Here is a 16,586-nt window from a genome sequence, read left to right as displayed (position 1 = left end):
CTATAAAAGCCTGGCTGGTCCTAGTGGTCAAATAACAGAATGACCCGTTAACCATTTCCCAAGGCCCTGGAGACTGGAGTGGAAACAGGGCAGGCGGTTGTCCACTCCGAGAAGCTTTTTGCCTCTCCCTCTCAACTTTCAATAAAGCAGATGTTGCCATCTAGAGGCCAATGACTTATCTGCAATTTATTCTATACTCCAAGCTACGTTCTATTGCAATCCTAAAGCAGGGTGATGTTGTTCCAGAAAGTTATTAGGTACTCAGGTCTGGGGATTTTCCACCATCAGTTACTGGTGGAATGATACTGAGTCACACAACAAAATTAAAATCATGGATGGTGCAAGGACACTCAAGTAAACAATATAGCCACACTGATCAAAAAGATCCAAAAATCCACCATGGTTCAAGTGTTTTTTGCACTTCAGGTAACCCAGAAAGCTGTTGGTTTATTGTTACGGAGCAACAAAGTAAAATAAAACAAAAACCAATTTTTCCCCAATTCTGACAAACTGTTTTTTTTTTGCAGCTTATTTAACATTGTTAAAGAATTCAGTCTTCAATTTTTTCCAGCATGTCCATGTCTTCGGGGTCAAGGTACTTAATGGAGGTCTCTGAAAGAAAAAAGAATGTATTTTCTAATTGACCTTTTTGGAAAAGGAATCCCACAAGGGGAGCTATATTTTTTTATTACATTTCTATCCCACCATGTCTCCTCTGTCTTAAGACACCTATCAATGAAACACCAAGTTCTCAGGACACCAAATGTAACAGTATCACAAAATGTAGAAGGCACAGCTAAGTCTGATGAAATAGCTTTGCTTTTTTCTCAAGAATTCCAAAGCTCCTCAGCGGTTGAGAAGCAACTACCGGTAGCTGTTTCTTGCAATGGCACACAAAAAGGAACTGCAATCTTGTTTTTCATGAGTTATCTCTTTCTTATAGTTTCCAATCTCACAGTTAGCAGATACATGGTTTAATTCTCTATCCCCATTCAGCTGCTAAAATTACCTGCACGTGACTGTCTAGGCATGAAGAATGAAAAGTGGTATTCTGTTCTTAGCATTCAGAATGAAAGCTTGCACACACACACGAGCACATTTAAATTCAAGCTATTTTCCCCTGACAAGTATAATCAATCTTTTTGACTTCATTCATTGCCTACATTTTAGCAACCCACATCATCACTCCTGGATTTCATGGAGTTATACAATCTGAGACAAAATATATGCTGAAGTCTCTTATATGGATGGAAAATATGCCATGCTGTCATGTCTATCCCACAAATGAAGCAGGAACTTGAGTGCAGTGATGTGTGACTAGCATAACTCTGGAGAAGCCTCAGAGTTCTTCTTACCCACCAAGTTTCATTTATCTGATGACTTGCAGGTTGCTCTCTATTGACTCCTGAAGCCAACTGAGAGTGTGTGCGGTCAAATCACAGCTGACACATGGCAGCCCTACAGGGTTTTCAAGACAAGAGCCACTGTCATTGCCCCCCTCCATGTCACAACCCTGGTATTCCTCGGAGGTTGTTCCTCCAAATGCTAACTAGGGCCAGCCCTGCTTAGCTTCTGAGATTTGAAAGCCTGGGGCTATCTGGGTCAGGTCAATTCATACATTAAACCAATCTAGCAAAAGAGATGATTAGAAGACAGAGGACTGCTTTCCTAGAATGTGTTTTCTAGGGACAGAACTCCTGAACATTTGTCTTCCACCTTTTGGAACTGTTCTGTACAGTTTATTAAACCATCTCCAACCTTCTGAAGCGGAGACTTCCCAAACAGAAATCGTCCACTTGGGTATACAAAGAAGTATAGTAAAGAAGTTGTTTTGTTTTAAACTGTTTTACTGTTTTAATCTATTTATTGGAATTCTAAATGTATTATCTTGTTGTTGTGGCCGCCCAGAGCCCCTTCGGGGAATGGGTGGAGTAAAAATAAATAAGTAAGTCAGCCCAGATGACACACTATTGCAAATTAAATGCGTACAGCCCCATATCTCTGAACCCAGTGGATTTCTTTGCAGGCCATGTGACTGTCAGCTAGGATTGTCACCTTCCAGATGTGGTTTTTGAGATTTCCTAGAATTTTACTTGATCTCTAGATTACAGCGGTTAGTTTCTCTGGAGTGCTTCAGTGAATGGACACTATGACATCATACTCTGTTGAGGTCCCTCCCCCCTCCCTGCCAATTCCAACCCCATATCTCCAGGAGCTTCCCTATCCAAAGTTGGCAATCTTGTTTCATTAAATGAGGTCATCAGTGGCAGGTATGATGCCACCCACTGAATACATCAATTAGTTTATTCTGCAATACAAAAGAACGAGCGCATCACATTCATCCACACACAAACACACACATTCAGCTTCTTTGAAATTCTATTTCACAAATACGAAAAAACAACAACAACATGGGTCCCCTTACCAAGCAGGAATTCACATCCCATTCAGGCAGGCCCCCAACCTGGTGATCCACCCCAACAGGCACGAGAGTGCCAGAATACTCACTGAAGTGTTGTTCAATTGCGAAGATCAGTGGTACCTTATTCCTTTCCACCATGTTGAAGGCCACTCCTTTTTTCCCAAAGCGGCCTGCACGGCCTATGCGGTGAAGGTAGGTGTCAAAATCAGCAAAGTCTTCAAAGTTCAAAGGCAGGGTGAAGTTGACCACTATTGTGACCTGTTTCACATCAATGCCTACAGGAAGGTATGAAACGAGGTTATTGAGTGCTCTTAGCGCACAAGAACACTGCGGGCAATTAGTTCTGCACCAACTTCTTGGATTCAGTACCTCTGGCACAGACATTGGTTGTGATGAGGACTTTATGCTTTCCCTCACGGAATCTCTGGATTATATCTGCCCGCTGCTCAACTGTAAGCTCCCCACTTAAGAGGGATACTTGGTGCCCATCATCCGACAGCTGCAGGGCCAGCCATTTAGCATTCTTGCGGGTCTGTTGAGTAGAGGCAATAAAAGGCAGGGACAAGGTTACAGACATGGCTACACTGAGACTACCTGGCTATGCTTTTAACATATTGCTTCAGAGCCACCCATTCCTCCTACACTGTGACGCTAGATTCCCATGCTTCTTAACAGGAAGGGCATAATTTATGCCACAGATTTAAGGCAATTTAATGACAACTGCATTTTCAGGTGAAGTTAGAAACTTTACTGGTGTTTTAGCCACATGGGAGCCCAGCTGCCTCTCAGATTAGCAAATGTATCGAGAGATACTTATAATAACTTGTACCATGCTGGGACATCTGTCCGTCTTGTTCTCCAGAATTTCAGATCCACTATCGAATTTACTATTTTTAAGCACTCCATGTGTATTTATCCATTCATTCATCCTTTTATTAAAATAAATGCAGGAGTTTTAATGTTCTAATCTGCTCTGAGATGGCAGAAAGTGACATCACTGACATCAGCCAATCAACACTGAGGCAAACAATTTTGACTGCAGATGCACAGAACTACTTTTCTCTCTTCACCCTGGAGAGAAAACAGGCACATTGGATTAAATTCTAGGAGGGCATCATATTCTGGAATGAACTAAGGTCAGCCTAGAGTTAGCTTTTGCCACATCACTACAAATGAGACATCCGCAGTAGAATTCCTGAAACTAAATCCAGTCAATTTCTTTGCACAGCTGCTATGGCCTGACAGTAAAAAGTCAGCGATGTCCCCAAGATAGTTGTGAGTGGAGCTCCTTTAAAGGAGCTCCACCAAATAAGTGGCTGAATGGAAAAGAGATACAATGCGGATCTGCCCCCAACTAACCTTATGGTTGCCCAGCTATCATGCAATGAATTACATCCCCGCTGCCAAGCCAGTAACCCTCCTCTAAATTTAAGTTTTGGCCCCTCCTGAGTTCACTGAAGCTGCAGCAGAAGTTTACCTGGCAGAAGATCATAGCTTGGCCAACCGTTATACTTCCATAGATGTTGCACAGAGCTTTGTACTTATCTTCCCTATTGTCACACACAAGGTAGTACTGTCTGATATTATCAAGCGTCAGCTCTTCTCGGCGGAGCTTAATAATGTTGGGCTCAGGTACGATGCGCTGCGCAAAGAGCAGCACGGGGTCTTCAAATGTTGCTGAGAACAGAAGCATCTGACAACTGGACGGTAAGACCCTGAAAGAATAAGAATTGTCCTGTTGTAGAGAGCTTGGAACAGACTACGTTTAATCCCCAAGTTATATTCTTGAATGTTTTACTGACATTCCTTATAATGGAGGGGTTCTCTTCCTCTCTCAGAGGCTACCAGTCAAGTGAGGTTTGTCCTTCTCACTTGTCCTTTCAAATTAATTAGAGGGAGCTACACCAACCATAAAGCCCATAGCTGAAGATCAATATTTGAAACTTGGGAAAGTAACATCACAAAAGCCAAAGGTCAGACTTCCATATAACGGCAAACTCAAAAAAGAATCCGATGAGTGGCTGCTGTACCCCTCTTCCTGGTTCTAAACCCTCCCCCTGCTAAGGAGGTGATATACATTTGGCAGAATTTGCTACGTAATCTTCGCTTGATATTATTTAAAGTCATCTAAAAATCTGACTGGATAGCAATGAAGCATTCTTTTGGGGTTTTTTTGGGGGGTAGGGCAACTGGTACTTTTGTGAGCTAGACATTCAGATTCTTTAAGCAAACGTTGAGAATCAGTCTGACAAACCCAGTGGGTTCTGCGCTGAAAACAAGTTGAGGTTATGACTATCCAGATTTTAAAAGCTCAGTTCAAAATCTTTGAAAGATTTACTCTTCTGTTCCAGTGGCACTTGCCTGCACATATTAGCCCCCCAATCACTTATTTGTAAAAATGCCCCTCCTCACAGACATTCATGCAAAGGATGCATTGAAAGCCATGGCCAACCCCACTCTCCCAGCGCACGAACAAGACAGATTCATTCTTCACACATGACCTGCACTGCCTGTGGAGACCCTTTCTTTCTACAAAGCAACAGTAGGTGTGCAGGCAGTATGTTGTGCAAGGTTATCTTTAAAGTAACTTCCTTACAGGATTGCTGTAATGCCCTGTGGCATCTCTAAGGAGTCAGTTGAACAGTGAACAGTTACGCAAGGAGCCCATGTGAATATAAGACGACCCCTGCTGGATCAGACCCCCTCATCCTGCACCATGTTTTCCACAGTGGCCATTCAGATGGTCCTGGAGGCCTCCAGGAAGTAGCATTCAGTGCACCTATTCTAAACACAAGGGCTCCTTTCAGACATTATGGCTACTGATAGACCGAACCTCCAGGAAGCTGCCTAATTCCCATTAGAAGCAGTCTAAATTCACAGCCATCACTACAGACTGGGCAGCAAGTTCTACAGGTTAATTATGCAATATTCAGTTATATAGTTAATTACACCCTGCCTTCCAGTTATACTCTCAGGGCAGCTTACAATAAGAAACACACACACAACAGCTAACAAACAGGAGAACACGCTTACCGCTGAATCCGGATGCTCTGGTCCGAGAAGTTCTGTTTATTGATCATGACATCGGCTTCATCCAGGACAAACACTTGGATTCTCTTCACATCTATCAGTTTCAACTTGAAACACCAATCCAGCAGGGTCCCCGGAGTTCCAATTACGATCTGTTGTTCAATTACAGTTCCTCTTGGAACTGAGAGAGAAGAACACTACTTTTCTATTGGTGTCCAGAGCATATCTGCTACATTAAAAAGACTGAGGGTGCAAACCGCACTATTTTTCTAAAGCAATGAGTGCTATTTTCCCTCTTCCTGCACTGACAAGTGGATGAAGCATACACCAAGGGGGAAAAGACAGAGCATTCAGCATTCCTGATTGCAGGCACTTTCCTTGATCAAACACAAATAGTCAAGGGGTGAAAAAAATAATTTGTTCACAAAAGAGAGCAAGAGGCTACAGCTTGGGGGGGACAACAGCCATACAACCTCTGTTCTTATGTTCATATTACAAGGGCTACATAAACATAACTGTCTGCTGGTAAAATGTGCCTCTCATCAGGAACCGTCTCTTAAGTGGTGGCAGTGTTCATACTAAAAACAAACACCACTGTAGGGTTAATTTTGATTTTTCCATGGCATAGGGCAAAGTGCCATAAAAAAGGGAAAAGCTAGTTTCATAACAGGTAATGGAAGGATGCAAATAATATTGTTAAGTTTCATGCTTTATGGCAACAACAATAAAAGCAGATTCGCTGGGGTAGGAGACTATGCAACAAAATGCATTCAAGAGGTACTTACATCGGTTACCTCGGACAGCATATATGACACCAATATTGACACAATACTTTCCCATCTTCTCCACTACCTGTCCAGTTTGTATAGCCAGTTCAAAGGTGGGACTTAAGCAGAGACACTTTAGGAAAAGACAAAGATGGACTCATATTTGAGCAGCCGCTACATGTTCGCGCAGCACAAGACAGGAACCCCAGATACAATCCATGAGTACTTTTCCCCTGAATCAGATTTTCCACCCTCACCAAGACATATACTAAAGATACAGCCAACAGTTAAGTACAAATGCCGGAAATTCATTCCCATGTTATTGTCAACATGGATATGGACTGAATAAGCAATATTATTCTTATGTTACATATGGAACAACAAGAAAAATGCCCAGGAGTAGAGAAAGGAAGTGTGCTTATGCCGATAACCAACGTCAAAGGGAAAATTCTGAGAACCCAATTAGACTGTGTGTGACATTAGTTTTATTTGGATGTATCATCTGGGAACTAATGTTCCCAAGTGTTCCAGGGTCTGATTTGCTTTGGAACGGGGAGAAGACAGGTGCACCTTTCCCCCTTGTACCATTTTCCTGAGCTGAAATTGCTAGGGTGGGGGTGGTGTTTGCCCCTCTGGGTCTTCTCTGCTTGGTACTCCTGGGCTCAGGAAAACAGCTCTGGTGCAGGAGGGGAGGTCAACGCCCTTCTTCCCCTATTCTGTGCTCCTGAGCCCCGGACCCTGGAGTACTAGGGAACATCTATTCCATGATTTATTGGTGACTGCAAGTTGGACTTGTATCATGCATCATCTGAGCCCACAAAACAGAAGTTTCTGTACAATGATAGAATTTCTATCTTTTCCTTAGCTCTGATGATGTTACTTACATGGCACAAGGAAAAGGAAGGCCTTTCTGTGAACAGATAAGCACTGCGAGCAGTCTATAAACTCTAACAGTGGCATATCCACACATTCAAAGTATGCCTCATGCTTCATCTTACAACTCTGCAAAGTGCAGTATTATATGGAAGAGAACAGGTGCCCAAGACCACCTAGCAAGATTTCATGAAGTAATATTTAATGTTGGGATTGCCTGATTTGGCACTCAGTTTTAGCCACTACATTATTTCAGCTCTCTTAAGCAAAAAAACCCAAAAAACAAACACGCTTTGCATTTTTAAACCAAAACCCAAATCAACCTGAGTCAATATAAAGTTTCTTAATAGGGCAGTTGTGACCCTAAACACTCTTTGGCTGCTTTCACATGGCAAAGTTGATGAGCTCCCCCTTTCTGGTATTCTGGAAGTAGAGGCTGGTCAAACACCTGGTAGGGATGCTGTAGACTGATCATGCATTGAGCAGCAGGTTTGACTAGATGGCCTCTCCTGATTCTTGGATTCTCTGATCACTCCACATTCATGCACAGAGTCTACATGGGACTATCCACTGCAGTTTCTACCCCAAGGTTGGAACTGGAAGTGAGGCTGAGAAACAGGGTCCTCTTTGCTTCACCTGCAGGCTTCATGGTGCCCTCTCCTCAAACTCCACGCTTAAGAGCGCGTCTCTGTTTGGCACCAGCTGTGCTCTGCACACTGTGCCTGGGAGAGTGGCAGAGGAAAGGGCAGGACTGGGGTAAGAAGGAGCAAGAAGAGTGGGCAGAGGAACTGGTGACCAAAGGGAAGTGCTGCCTGTAGGGGTTGTAAGGGAAGTGGAGACAAAGGGGGAGATTCCCAGCCAGCAAACCCTGATTACTGTGTAGGGTACAGGAGGGAGAAAGTCTCATTTGACTTCCAACCCAGCTTAGTGAATTAACACTTACATATCAAAAAGGTGGTTAAAAACCAAGGGAAGGGGATGGTGACTATCAAATGAAGCCAATGTGGTAGAGAGGTTTGAAAATCCTAACCTACCCAATCCACACAGCACAAAAAGCTGTTGTGACTGCCATCTTTCAAGAAAGATAGTAGCAGAGGAAGTCTGAGAAACGACGAGGCAATGGCAGTTTGGCACAACTGAACTCCCAAGTTAATGGCAACCTTTCTGCATTAACCCCACCACCTTAAGCGGAAATTCTACCTGCGGAAATCTTTCTGCTGGGTTCACTCTGCTCAGCATAGCCAGTGCAAAAGCAGCTGTCTTACCGGTCCCCGACTGGCTTTGAGCAATAAGATTTTGTGGACTGAAACAGAATCAAGCTTGAGTTATTACAAACAAATAACAGTCATTCAAGCGAGACAGAGAACTTGGAATTTTTATTTTGGGTGTAAATTAGCAAAGTACCGCCAAACAAACCAGATAAGGCACAAAAGGGACACAAAACAACTGTGACAGACAAATGGAAGAGACGAAACTGAAAAATAAAGACAAAACTGGAGATGAGGAAGAGGTTAAGTAGCACAACACACAGAGAAGACTAACTTTGAGGTTTTAAAAAGTCAACAGATGTATTGCTAAGCAAGTTGATAACCTGACTGAACAAGGTGAAACAAACACTTCTGCAAGAGGAGGGCGTTAATAAGGTCACAGGATTTAAATTGTAATGAGCAACAGGACAGTGAATTAAACACGTTCCATTGCGAAAGGACAGTGTGCTGAGCATATGTTCTGTGTTTAAATTTGCAAGCGATAGAACCCATTTATGAAGGGAAGGAGGAAACACTCCCAATTAATATTTCTAAGTCTCAACATGTGTGGATACTTAAATCTGCAGACTGAGGCCATCTATAAATGAGAAGCAAACCTAGGGGCTAAATTCCCTCAAAGCAGAGGAACATTATTTGTTTTTGCATATACAGTGCTCCTCAACTGGCCCAGCAGCATCCATCCTCCTCACCATATCTAGGAGACATTCAAAGGGAACCCGCCTCTGGGTGCAGGGGAGGACAGGTGCTACCCTGCAGGAGCCACTGGTGAAGAAGAGCACAGACAGTTGGCCTGACAGAGAGAAAGGGATAGCTGCAAGTAGACCAATGGGAAGAATGTGAGACTTTGCTGCCCCTAACTCTATATCAGTCAGTTAGGTGGAAGGACTGGCACTACAGAGAACAGGTGGAAGGATGGTGAGTGGACTGGTGAGACATGCTGGTAAGCATGAGGACAAGGAAGGTGGAATCAACATAAATGGCCAGAGGATATGTGGGGGAGTGGGCAGGACGAGCAAAAGAAGGCATGAATCTTGGAGGTCCCTACTGGTGTTTATATAAATACTAAATATGAACTTGCTCAACAATTCACTGAAGGATATTGAACAAATGCAGCTGTAGTCTGCAAGAGGCAGAACACAAGCAGAATTCTTTATTTACTTGTAAAGAACTTACGGGTCAGCTAGCATCATCGGAAGAGCACTCTCTTGTATCTTAGATGGTCTGTTAAAGCCCATGCCATAAATTCCTTTTAACAGCTCATCTTTTCTGTTAAATGAGAGAAAGTAGTTTTTCTAAACACAAAATTAAGAATTCTATTGGGAAATTAAGATGATAGTTTTTAATTTAAGCTCTACCAACATTAAAATGCAGCATAGCAGCTAAGTAGGTGACTCTATTAACTCCATATTACAAAACAGGTGAAGAATATTTATTTTCACATAGATTGAAGCAAATTATTAGTATTAGGAGCTTCCCCCAAGTACAATGGTTTACTTTGCTTTCTTCCTTTACTATTCCCCTGCCTTCCTCAGCGAAACTCCAGGATTACTGTGCAAGAAAATGAAATTAAATGGCATAGAGACATCTAGCAAATAAAAAAGCAACATAAAAATACGAAAATGGCTTCTCCGTTTATTGAAAACCTGGAAACTTGCTGGGTGACCCAGGGCCAGTCACACACCCTCAGTCTAACCAACCTCACAGGAATCTTGTGAGGTTAGAGGAAAGGAGACAATGTAAGCTGCTTTGGGTCTCCGTTGTGAAGAAAAGTAGGATATAAAGTAAATAAACTCTTATGTGATTACAGATAAAGAAAGTATTTCCCCCAGCTTAAATGCACGCCCAAACACGACGCCTGGGGCGTAAAACGCTTCCAGGTCGCCGTTTCGCTGCTGCAACGCGAGCAGCGGGCGACCTGAATGCGCCTTCAAGAGGGCGCTCCTCAGGCTTCTAAACAACAACCCTTTTAAAGGGTTGTTGGTTAGAGGGAGCCGCCTCGGGCGGCGCTGGTGCTAATCAAGGCCAAGAAGACGCTGTTCTCTCCATACTGCGGAAACCCCTTCCTTCGTCTGCGGGTGCCGTGGCCCCGCTCACACTGTCCCTCCCACTCCAGGGCCGGAGGGGCAGCGCATGGGCTGTGACACTCGCAGGCGACGAGAAGGACACGTAAGTGGGGAGGGGAGGGGGAACAGGCTGCTCCGCGGAGCCGCCTGCCTTCTGCCGCTCTTCGCTTCTGCTCGCGACGCCCGGCATGAAGAATTCTCGCCTTCACGCCAAGGCTAAAGGTGGGGCTTAATCGGAGGCCGCAGGCAGAAACGGCCCTAGATAAGAAACTACTTTTCCTCTTGCCTTATTCTAGTGTATGGCAACTTTGCTAACCTGAAGCATCTGAATTTTCTGCTAAACATATTTTTTCCCCATACCAGATGCTTCAAGTTGTAGTCCTCAACTAGTTCTGTTTCTGACTTTTTGCAATGCCAAAGGTTTTTATAAATCTATGAAAGGCCTTAGGAAATTTTCTGTGACTCCAGAAGCCAGCCCCAAAATTTAGGAGCAAGGTTATTTTTTAGCCTTCAGGGTTCTGCATTCTAATGACAAATTTTTCTAATTACTGCTGCCACAAAACCAATTCCTGACCTCTTCTCAATTTCTCATAATTGTATAAAAGCTGTGCCAAAAGCGTTGTAGTGCATACATGAATACAGGAGTAACCCTGGTTGTTATCAACATGTGGTTGTCATGAACCCTAGCTGAACTTCTCCCCAACTTCCCATAATTCCCTTATTGCTTTTTTAAAAACTCTATTGGAAACAGTACAGAGAACAGCAGATTCAGAAATGAACTCATATACCACCAATGAATGGTATAATGTTCAGTTTACATATGAAAAAGCAAAACAAGAACTTAATTCATGTTATTTTTATGTACTACAATAAAATGTTCCGACATGAAATGACAAATACGCTTTGGGTTAGATCCAGAAAGCTTTTTCATTCAATCTTAGACAATTCCCATTCTTATTCCATGTGGCATTTGTCCATATAGATCCTTTAATCCCAAATGTAGCCTTTTTGGTGACCAAACTTAACCCCTTCTTCCCTTTTTAACCAATGGGAAAACTGGTTGGATCTAAATCCAACATACTTCCACTGAAGACTGCTTTGAGTTGCTACAATAAAATCACTACTGAAAATAGCAGATGCCACAATGAAAGGTGACTGGGCACTTGGGATATGTTGAGCAGTAATCTATGATGTAAACAATTAATCTGTTGATAAAACCCATACTTGCCAAGGTAAAATAAAATGCAGAGAAATGGATTTGCAGTAGAGAAAATGGCAAACAGAACAGTACTTTACACTTCCCCACTCACACTTGACTATTTAAAGTCTTAGGAAGAGTCTCCAGGTATGGTGTATCATATATCACCATGGTTACATAAATGTTGTACATAATAACCTTCTTGGTAAGCCAAAGAGTCTTAAAGAGGAATGGGACAAGAACTACTGTGTGAACAAGTGGTGGCACTAAGGAATGAAAAAATACAGCAAAACAGAAGCAGCTTGAGTCATCAAAAATAGGGCACCGTGGGCCAGTAATCCTTGAAATAACAGTGAAATGACAAGCTTCATACAAGCAGAAAGAACACTGAATAAAATTTTCAGGGATGCAAGGAAAACTCATAGTTCAAAACAGAAGGTACTGGGTGGCAGAAAGATGATCCTCCAGCAAATTACCATGGCTTGCCTCCATTTCTGATGTAGAACTCAGTTTCATGTAGACCAGCTCAGTTTACATCTGTCGCTGCACAAAAACATTTACAGACATGGTATATGTACTTTACGGTAACTCACAGATGTAGTTCTTCAAACGTTTTCACGGAAAATAGTGGTGAGCTGGGATCCCGTTGAAGAACTTCTACGTTGCTATTGGAGTCCACAAGGGATCTTCTTATCAACTTGTTTAAGAGAGAGGTTTCTGCTATATTCGCTGTGTAGTGTAAACAGAAGACCAAAATCAGGAAGTTCATTACTTTGAATCAAGCAATCAATGCTTGTTACAATCAAGTTTTTAGAGGTGTGCAGAGTCTAAAACAAGACACAAAGAACAGCCTGCATAATTTTAGCCTATACTACAAGAGAAGCAAGATGTGATTAGCAAGACACCATACTGTATTTCTTAACGTTGAACCCTCCTTTGGAATCTTAATGCACAAAAAATTATCTCACATCATTTTGCGCTGCTTCACCAACTCAAGAACCCTCTAGATTGATTCGCCAGGTTAAACGTTTCCCTTGGTGCAGCAAAGTCTCAAACAAGAAGCAATGTTGTTGAGATTTTGCAAGTGTCACAACTCAGTCATAAAAGGATTAACTGTTTGTATGTAAACAAGTTGCTGAAGTCACAGTTTGTGACCTGATCTCTTGATTAGCTATTGTTTTTACATACTTTTAAAGGAACAGGAATCAGGAACAGGATAAAAACAAAGCAATATGCATATAACAGATATTTTTTTCTTTAAAAAGGCAAAAAGCTACTTTAGGGTGGTGGGGGGAAGGAGTGGCAGGTACAAAGGAAAATGGTGTAAAATGTGGGCATAGGGTTCAGAAATCTGTATCTTACCATCTCCAAACCTCTTTTGGGAACAATCTTCTCAGAAAGATCATACCGAAGTGAGTTTTGGAGACACCAGAACCAGGTAAAATCCAAAAGGTCAGTGACTACAAAATGATCTGTGCAAGACCACAAAACAATTCCATTTTGGGGGAGCTCACAGTAGCATCACAGTGCTTTACATCTCAGTGGGAATTTGAACAAAAGTCTTCCTGGGTCAAGCCCAATATTTTATTACTACATTGTACTGAATTAACATTAGCATTCTGTAAAAACGTAAAAAAGAGAACTACCTTCGGAATTTATTAAGATCTTTGCTGAGCAAGACCGTTCAGTTATGAAGAGACAGCAAACTCAGTCCCCAAAGTAAAATACAAACAAAGAATTTCAGATTATTCTTCGAACATTTTTCTGGAATTAAGTTCTACTTCTCACTGAAGCTGTAAACCTGTGCCTGGGTCATACCCTTATATGTTGGGACTTTCTACAAAATAAATATAAAAATAAATCAACTATATACAGAAGACTGAGCATGACAGACTGAGGGGTTCTAGCCTAGCCCTTTATTTTCCCATGCAAAATCACCTCCACAGAAAAATGCCCTAAATCATGTGACCTGTGCTCTAGTACACCTCTAACATGGGTTTTACAAACTCAGTAAGAAAAAGATATTATTGCAACATGTAATTATGTTGTCCTACCTCGATCATCATCATCTTCGTCCTCATTTCTCTTTATCTTGCAGCTGTAATCTCTCTTCTCTTAAAAAAAGTTTTTAAGAACAGTTATAAACATGCAAGCCCACCTGATAAAGGCAATCCAAATTATATTCCTAAATTTGCGGTGGGGTCAGAAAACAGTATAAATAAAAGCAACTCATGTAGTTGGTTATACCGTATATACTCATGTATAAGTCGAATTTTTCAGCACATTTTTAATGCTGAAAAAGCTCCCCTCGACTTATACGCGGGTCATTAAAATTTTTTGTGTGTTTTTACTTTGCCGGCCAGCAGGGGGCGCAGTTTTTATGCTAGCAACACCGAATTTTCAGGGTATTCTCAGAAGACACTCCTGATGATACCAGCCAAGTTTGGTAAAGTTTGGTTTAGGGGGTCCAAAGTTATGGACCCCCAAAGGAGGTGCCCCCATTCACCATTGTTTTCAATGGGAGCTATTAGTAGATGTCTAGGGCCGCACACTGAGGGGTCATAACTTTTGAGACCCTCTGAACCAAACTTCACAAACCTGGCTGGTCTCATCAGGAGAATATACTATGATACCAGCCAGGTTTGGTGAAGTTTGGAATCGAAGATCAAAGTTATTGATCCCCAAAGAAATGCCCCATCCCCAATGGAAGCTAATAGTAGATTTTCCATTTCTGATAATATCCCTCTTAAAATCTAAGTTGAGTTACATTTGGACATACAGATGATGATGAAGAATCCAGTTTTGAAGGATTTTAACTCTTGTGTTTTTAAGCAGTTTGCTGATTGAGGCTAAGGTTTTGTACTTTTTAGTTATTGTTGATACCATATTGTTTTTGTTGAGCCTCTTTTCCACTTACAGAACCAGTTTACTGTTTTTCTTTTAAATAAATATTCAAAAACATTTAACCTACTGATGCCTCCATTGATGTAATTTTATTGGTATCTATTTTTATTTTTGAAATTTACCAGCAGCTGCTGCATTTCCCACCCTTGACTTATACGTGAGTCAATAAGTTTTCCCAGCTTTTTGTGGTAAAATTAGGTGCCTCGACTTATATGTGGGTTGACTTATACACGAGTATATACGGTAATGCCATAAAAAGGTAAAGAATACTTAAATTCAGACCACAGTGCATTAAGATATGCTATTGAAGGGGGGAAATCCAATCTAAAAATGCAGTGCATAGGTAAAAGTATTCAATTGGTGAAGAACATTCATCATTGCATTTGGCTGATCAAAGAGTAGACACATGTGCACATATGGGAACAGCAACAGCAATGTGGTAAGAACAGAATGATCACAATAGCTCTCAATGAAGAGTTATGTTCCCAAATTTGTCAATGCTGAGTATGTAGACCTTTTCTAAAAATCAGATACCAAATCTTGGATGCTTCTGTAAGATATGTTAGTATGTTTATTATTAACAATGTCTTATCAGTGGGTCAATATGCTATCTATTGCATACTTTGAAAAAACAAAAGCAATACTCAAATTATGTAAGTACTGTCTTTGGCTCATTATGCATGGAGTGTATTCCTCAGGGGCTCTTCGCTGTGCAGTGAGATTGTAGTGGGGTCTTCTCATGTTTCTCTGTTTACACACGAGGTAGCACTCCACTACCTGCTGCGCAGTTCTCCTGCCCCCCATTTCCAGGTCGCTCCCAGCTGTCACAAGATTGCCAACTGTGTTTTTAAAGCCCTTTAATTTTTTATATCAATATTTCTATACTACATCAATATCTCTGGGTTACAATATCTCTGTTACAATATTTTGTGCTTTTCACAAAAGCTGGCTGTAAATTCCCCAAGAAATGCCCACAAGGAGTGGGGGGACAGGACCAGAAGGAGTGGGAACCCTGTAGCGAGGGAAAATATTGGGGTTTCCCTGCTCTCACTAACCACAGGGCTTTCAGGATCTGCAGCACCTTAGCACAGAACATGCCAATACAGAAACCTCTACCCTGAAGGAAATGTTCCCTTGCTGCAGGGTAGAACACCAGTGTATAATCAGTCTCTGTTTTGTGTTTTGCCAATCCAAATATCCAGAGCAGCAACATGGCTGAAAAAAAAACTTGTACAGCACTAACAGGTAAGAGAAACTCAATTACTACCTGAAACAGAAAAACGTCCACTTCCACATGATCTGAGGAGCTGAAAGACAGAAGGGTTAACACACATGACTAGGGCAAATGAAAGCATTTTGAGCCCAGGGCTTAGCACCAATGATATGTGATCCTGTCGAATCCAACTCATTTAAAGGAATATAGTAATGGATCCCTGTTTGTTCTTAGCAAACTTCACAGTCAAGTGGCTATCAGTTGGACAGTGAAATGGGATTGCCCAGAAGTGTTTCCACATACTCAGGCGATACTCAAGTAAGTGGGAAAAAATTAACCTCTACATTAAGAAAAAAGCACCTCTATTTGATAAGGGATGAGCATGTTCACTGCATATAGCAACTATAGGCGGCTATAAGAAAGGGGGGGGGGGGGAGGAAGGAAACAGAGGCCCAGGCTTCTATAAGTTTATAGTATCAAAAGGATACGAAGTGCACATCCTTGCAAATTCTCCCTACAACATAAATATAATAGCAGAAAGAAGGGCAGGTCAATTCCCATCTTGCATTATATAACTCAGTTCAGAAGTAGGTTTTATCTAACTAAGTAGGCTACCTCTTCAGAGCCTGCAGGCAGTTAACAGTGTTTTTGAAAAAACTAACACAGCAGTTGTTAACCACTACCAACAACAAAGCGTAAGATACAGTAACTAACATAGTGCAGTGGTTAAAAATGGCATAGGAACCAGCATGGTGCAGTGGTTAAGAGCAGGTGGACTCTAAACGGGAGAACAGTCTGATTCCCCACTCCTCCACATGAGCAGCAGACTCCTACCTGGTGAACTAGAT

At 41.8% G+C, this 16,586-nt stretch overlaps 1 protein-coding gene across 1 annotated transcript; it reads right to left on the bottom strand.

Moving 5' to 3' along the window:
- Positions 1–438: 438 nt before the first annotated feature.
- DDX25 (DEAD-box helicase 25) lies at positions 439–13,716 on the bottom strand. Its single transcript, XM_048513007.1, has 10 exons — positions 13,676–13,716; positions 12,215–12,350; positions 9,534–9,626; positions 8,293–8,395; positions 6,238–6,352; positions 5,456–5,633; positions 3,900–4,137; positions 2,792–2,954; positions 2,509–2,697; positions 439–612 (listed from the first exon to the last, which is right to left on the bottom strand). The coding sequence occupies exons 3-10, from the start codon at positions 9,593–9,595 to the stop codon at positions 551–553; spliced, it is 1,110 nt and encodes a 369-aa protein (XP_048368964.1). The 5' UTR covers positions 9,596–9,626; positions 12,215–12,350; positions 13,676–13,716; the 3' UTR covers positions 439–550.
- Between the last annotated feature and the right edge of the window lie 2,870 nt (positions 13,717–16,586).

The sequence above is a fragment of the Sphaerodactylus townsendi genome, linkage group LG12, assembly GCF_021028975.2.
Source record: "Sphaerodactylus townsendi isolate TG3544 linkage group LG12, MPM_Stown_v2.3, whole genome shotgun sequence".
Lineage (NCBI taxonomy): Eukaryota > Metazoa > Chordata > Lepidosauria > Squamata > Sphaerodactylidae > Sphaerodactylus > Sphaerodactylus townsendi.
Note: the sequence above shows the minus strand (reverse complement) of the source record. Positions and strands in the feature narration are given on the sequence as shown.

Coding starts and splice junctions, on each gene's coding strand:
- DDX25 (XM_048513007.1), bottom strand. CDS start 9,595: ATGGGCTTTAACAGACCATCTAAGATACAAGAGAGTGCTCTTCCGATG. Junction 8,396..9,533: donor CCGATGATGCTAGCTGACCC/GTAAGTTCTTTA, acceptor ATTCTGTTTCAG/TCCACAAAATCTTATTGCTC. Junction 2,698..2,791: donor AACCAATGTCTGTGCCAGAG/GTACTGAATCCA, acceptor ACCTTCCTGTAG/GCATTGATGTGAAACAGGTC.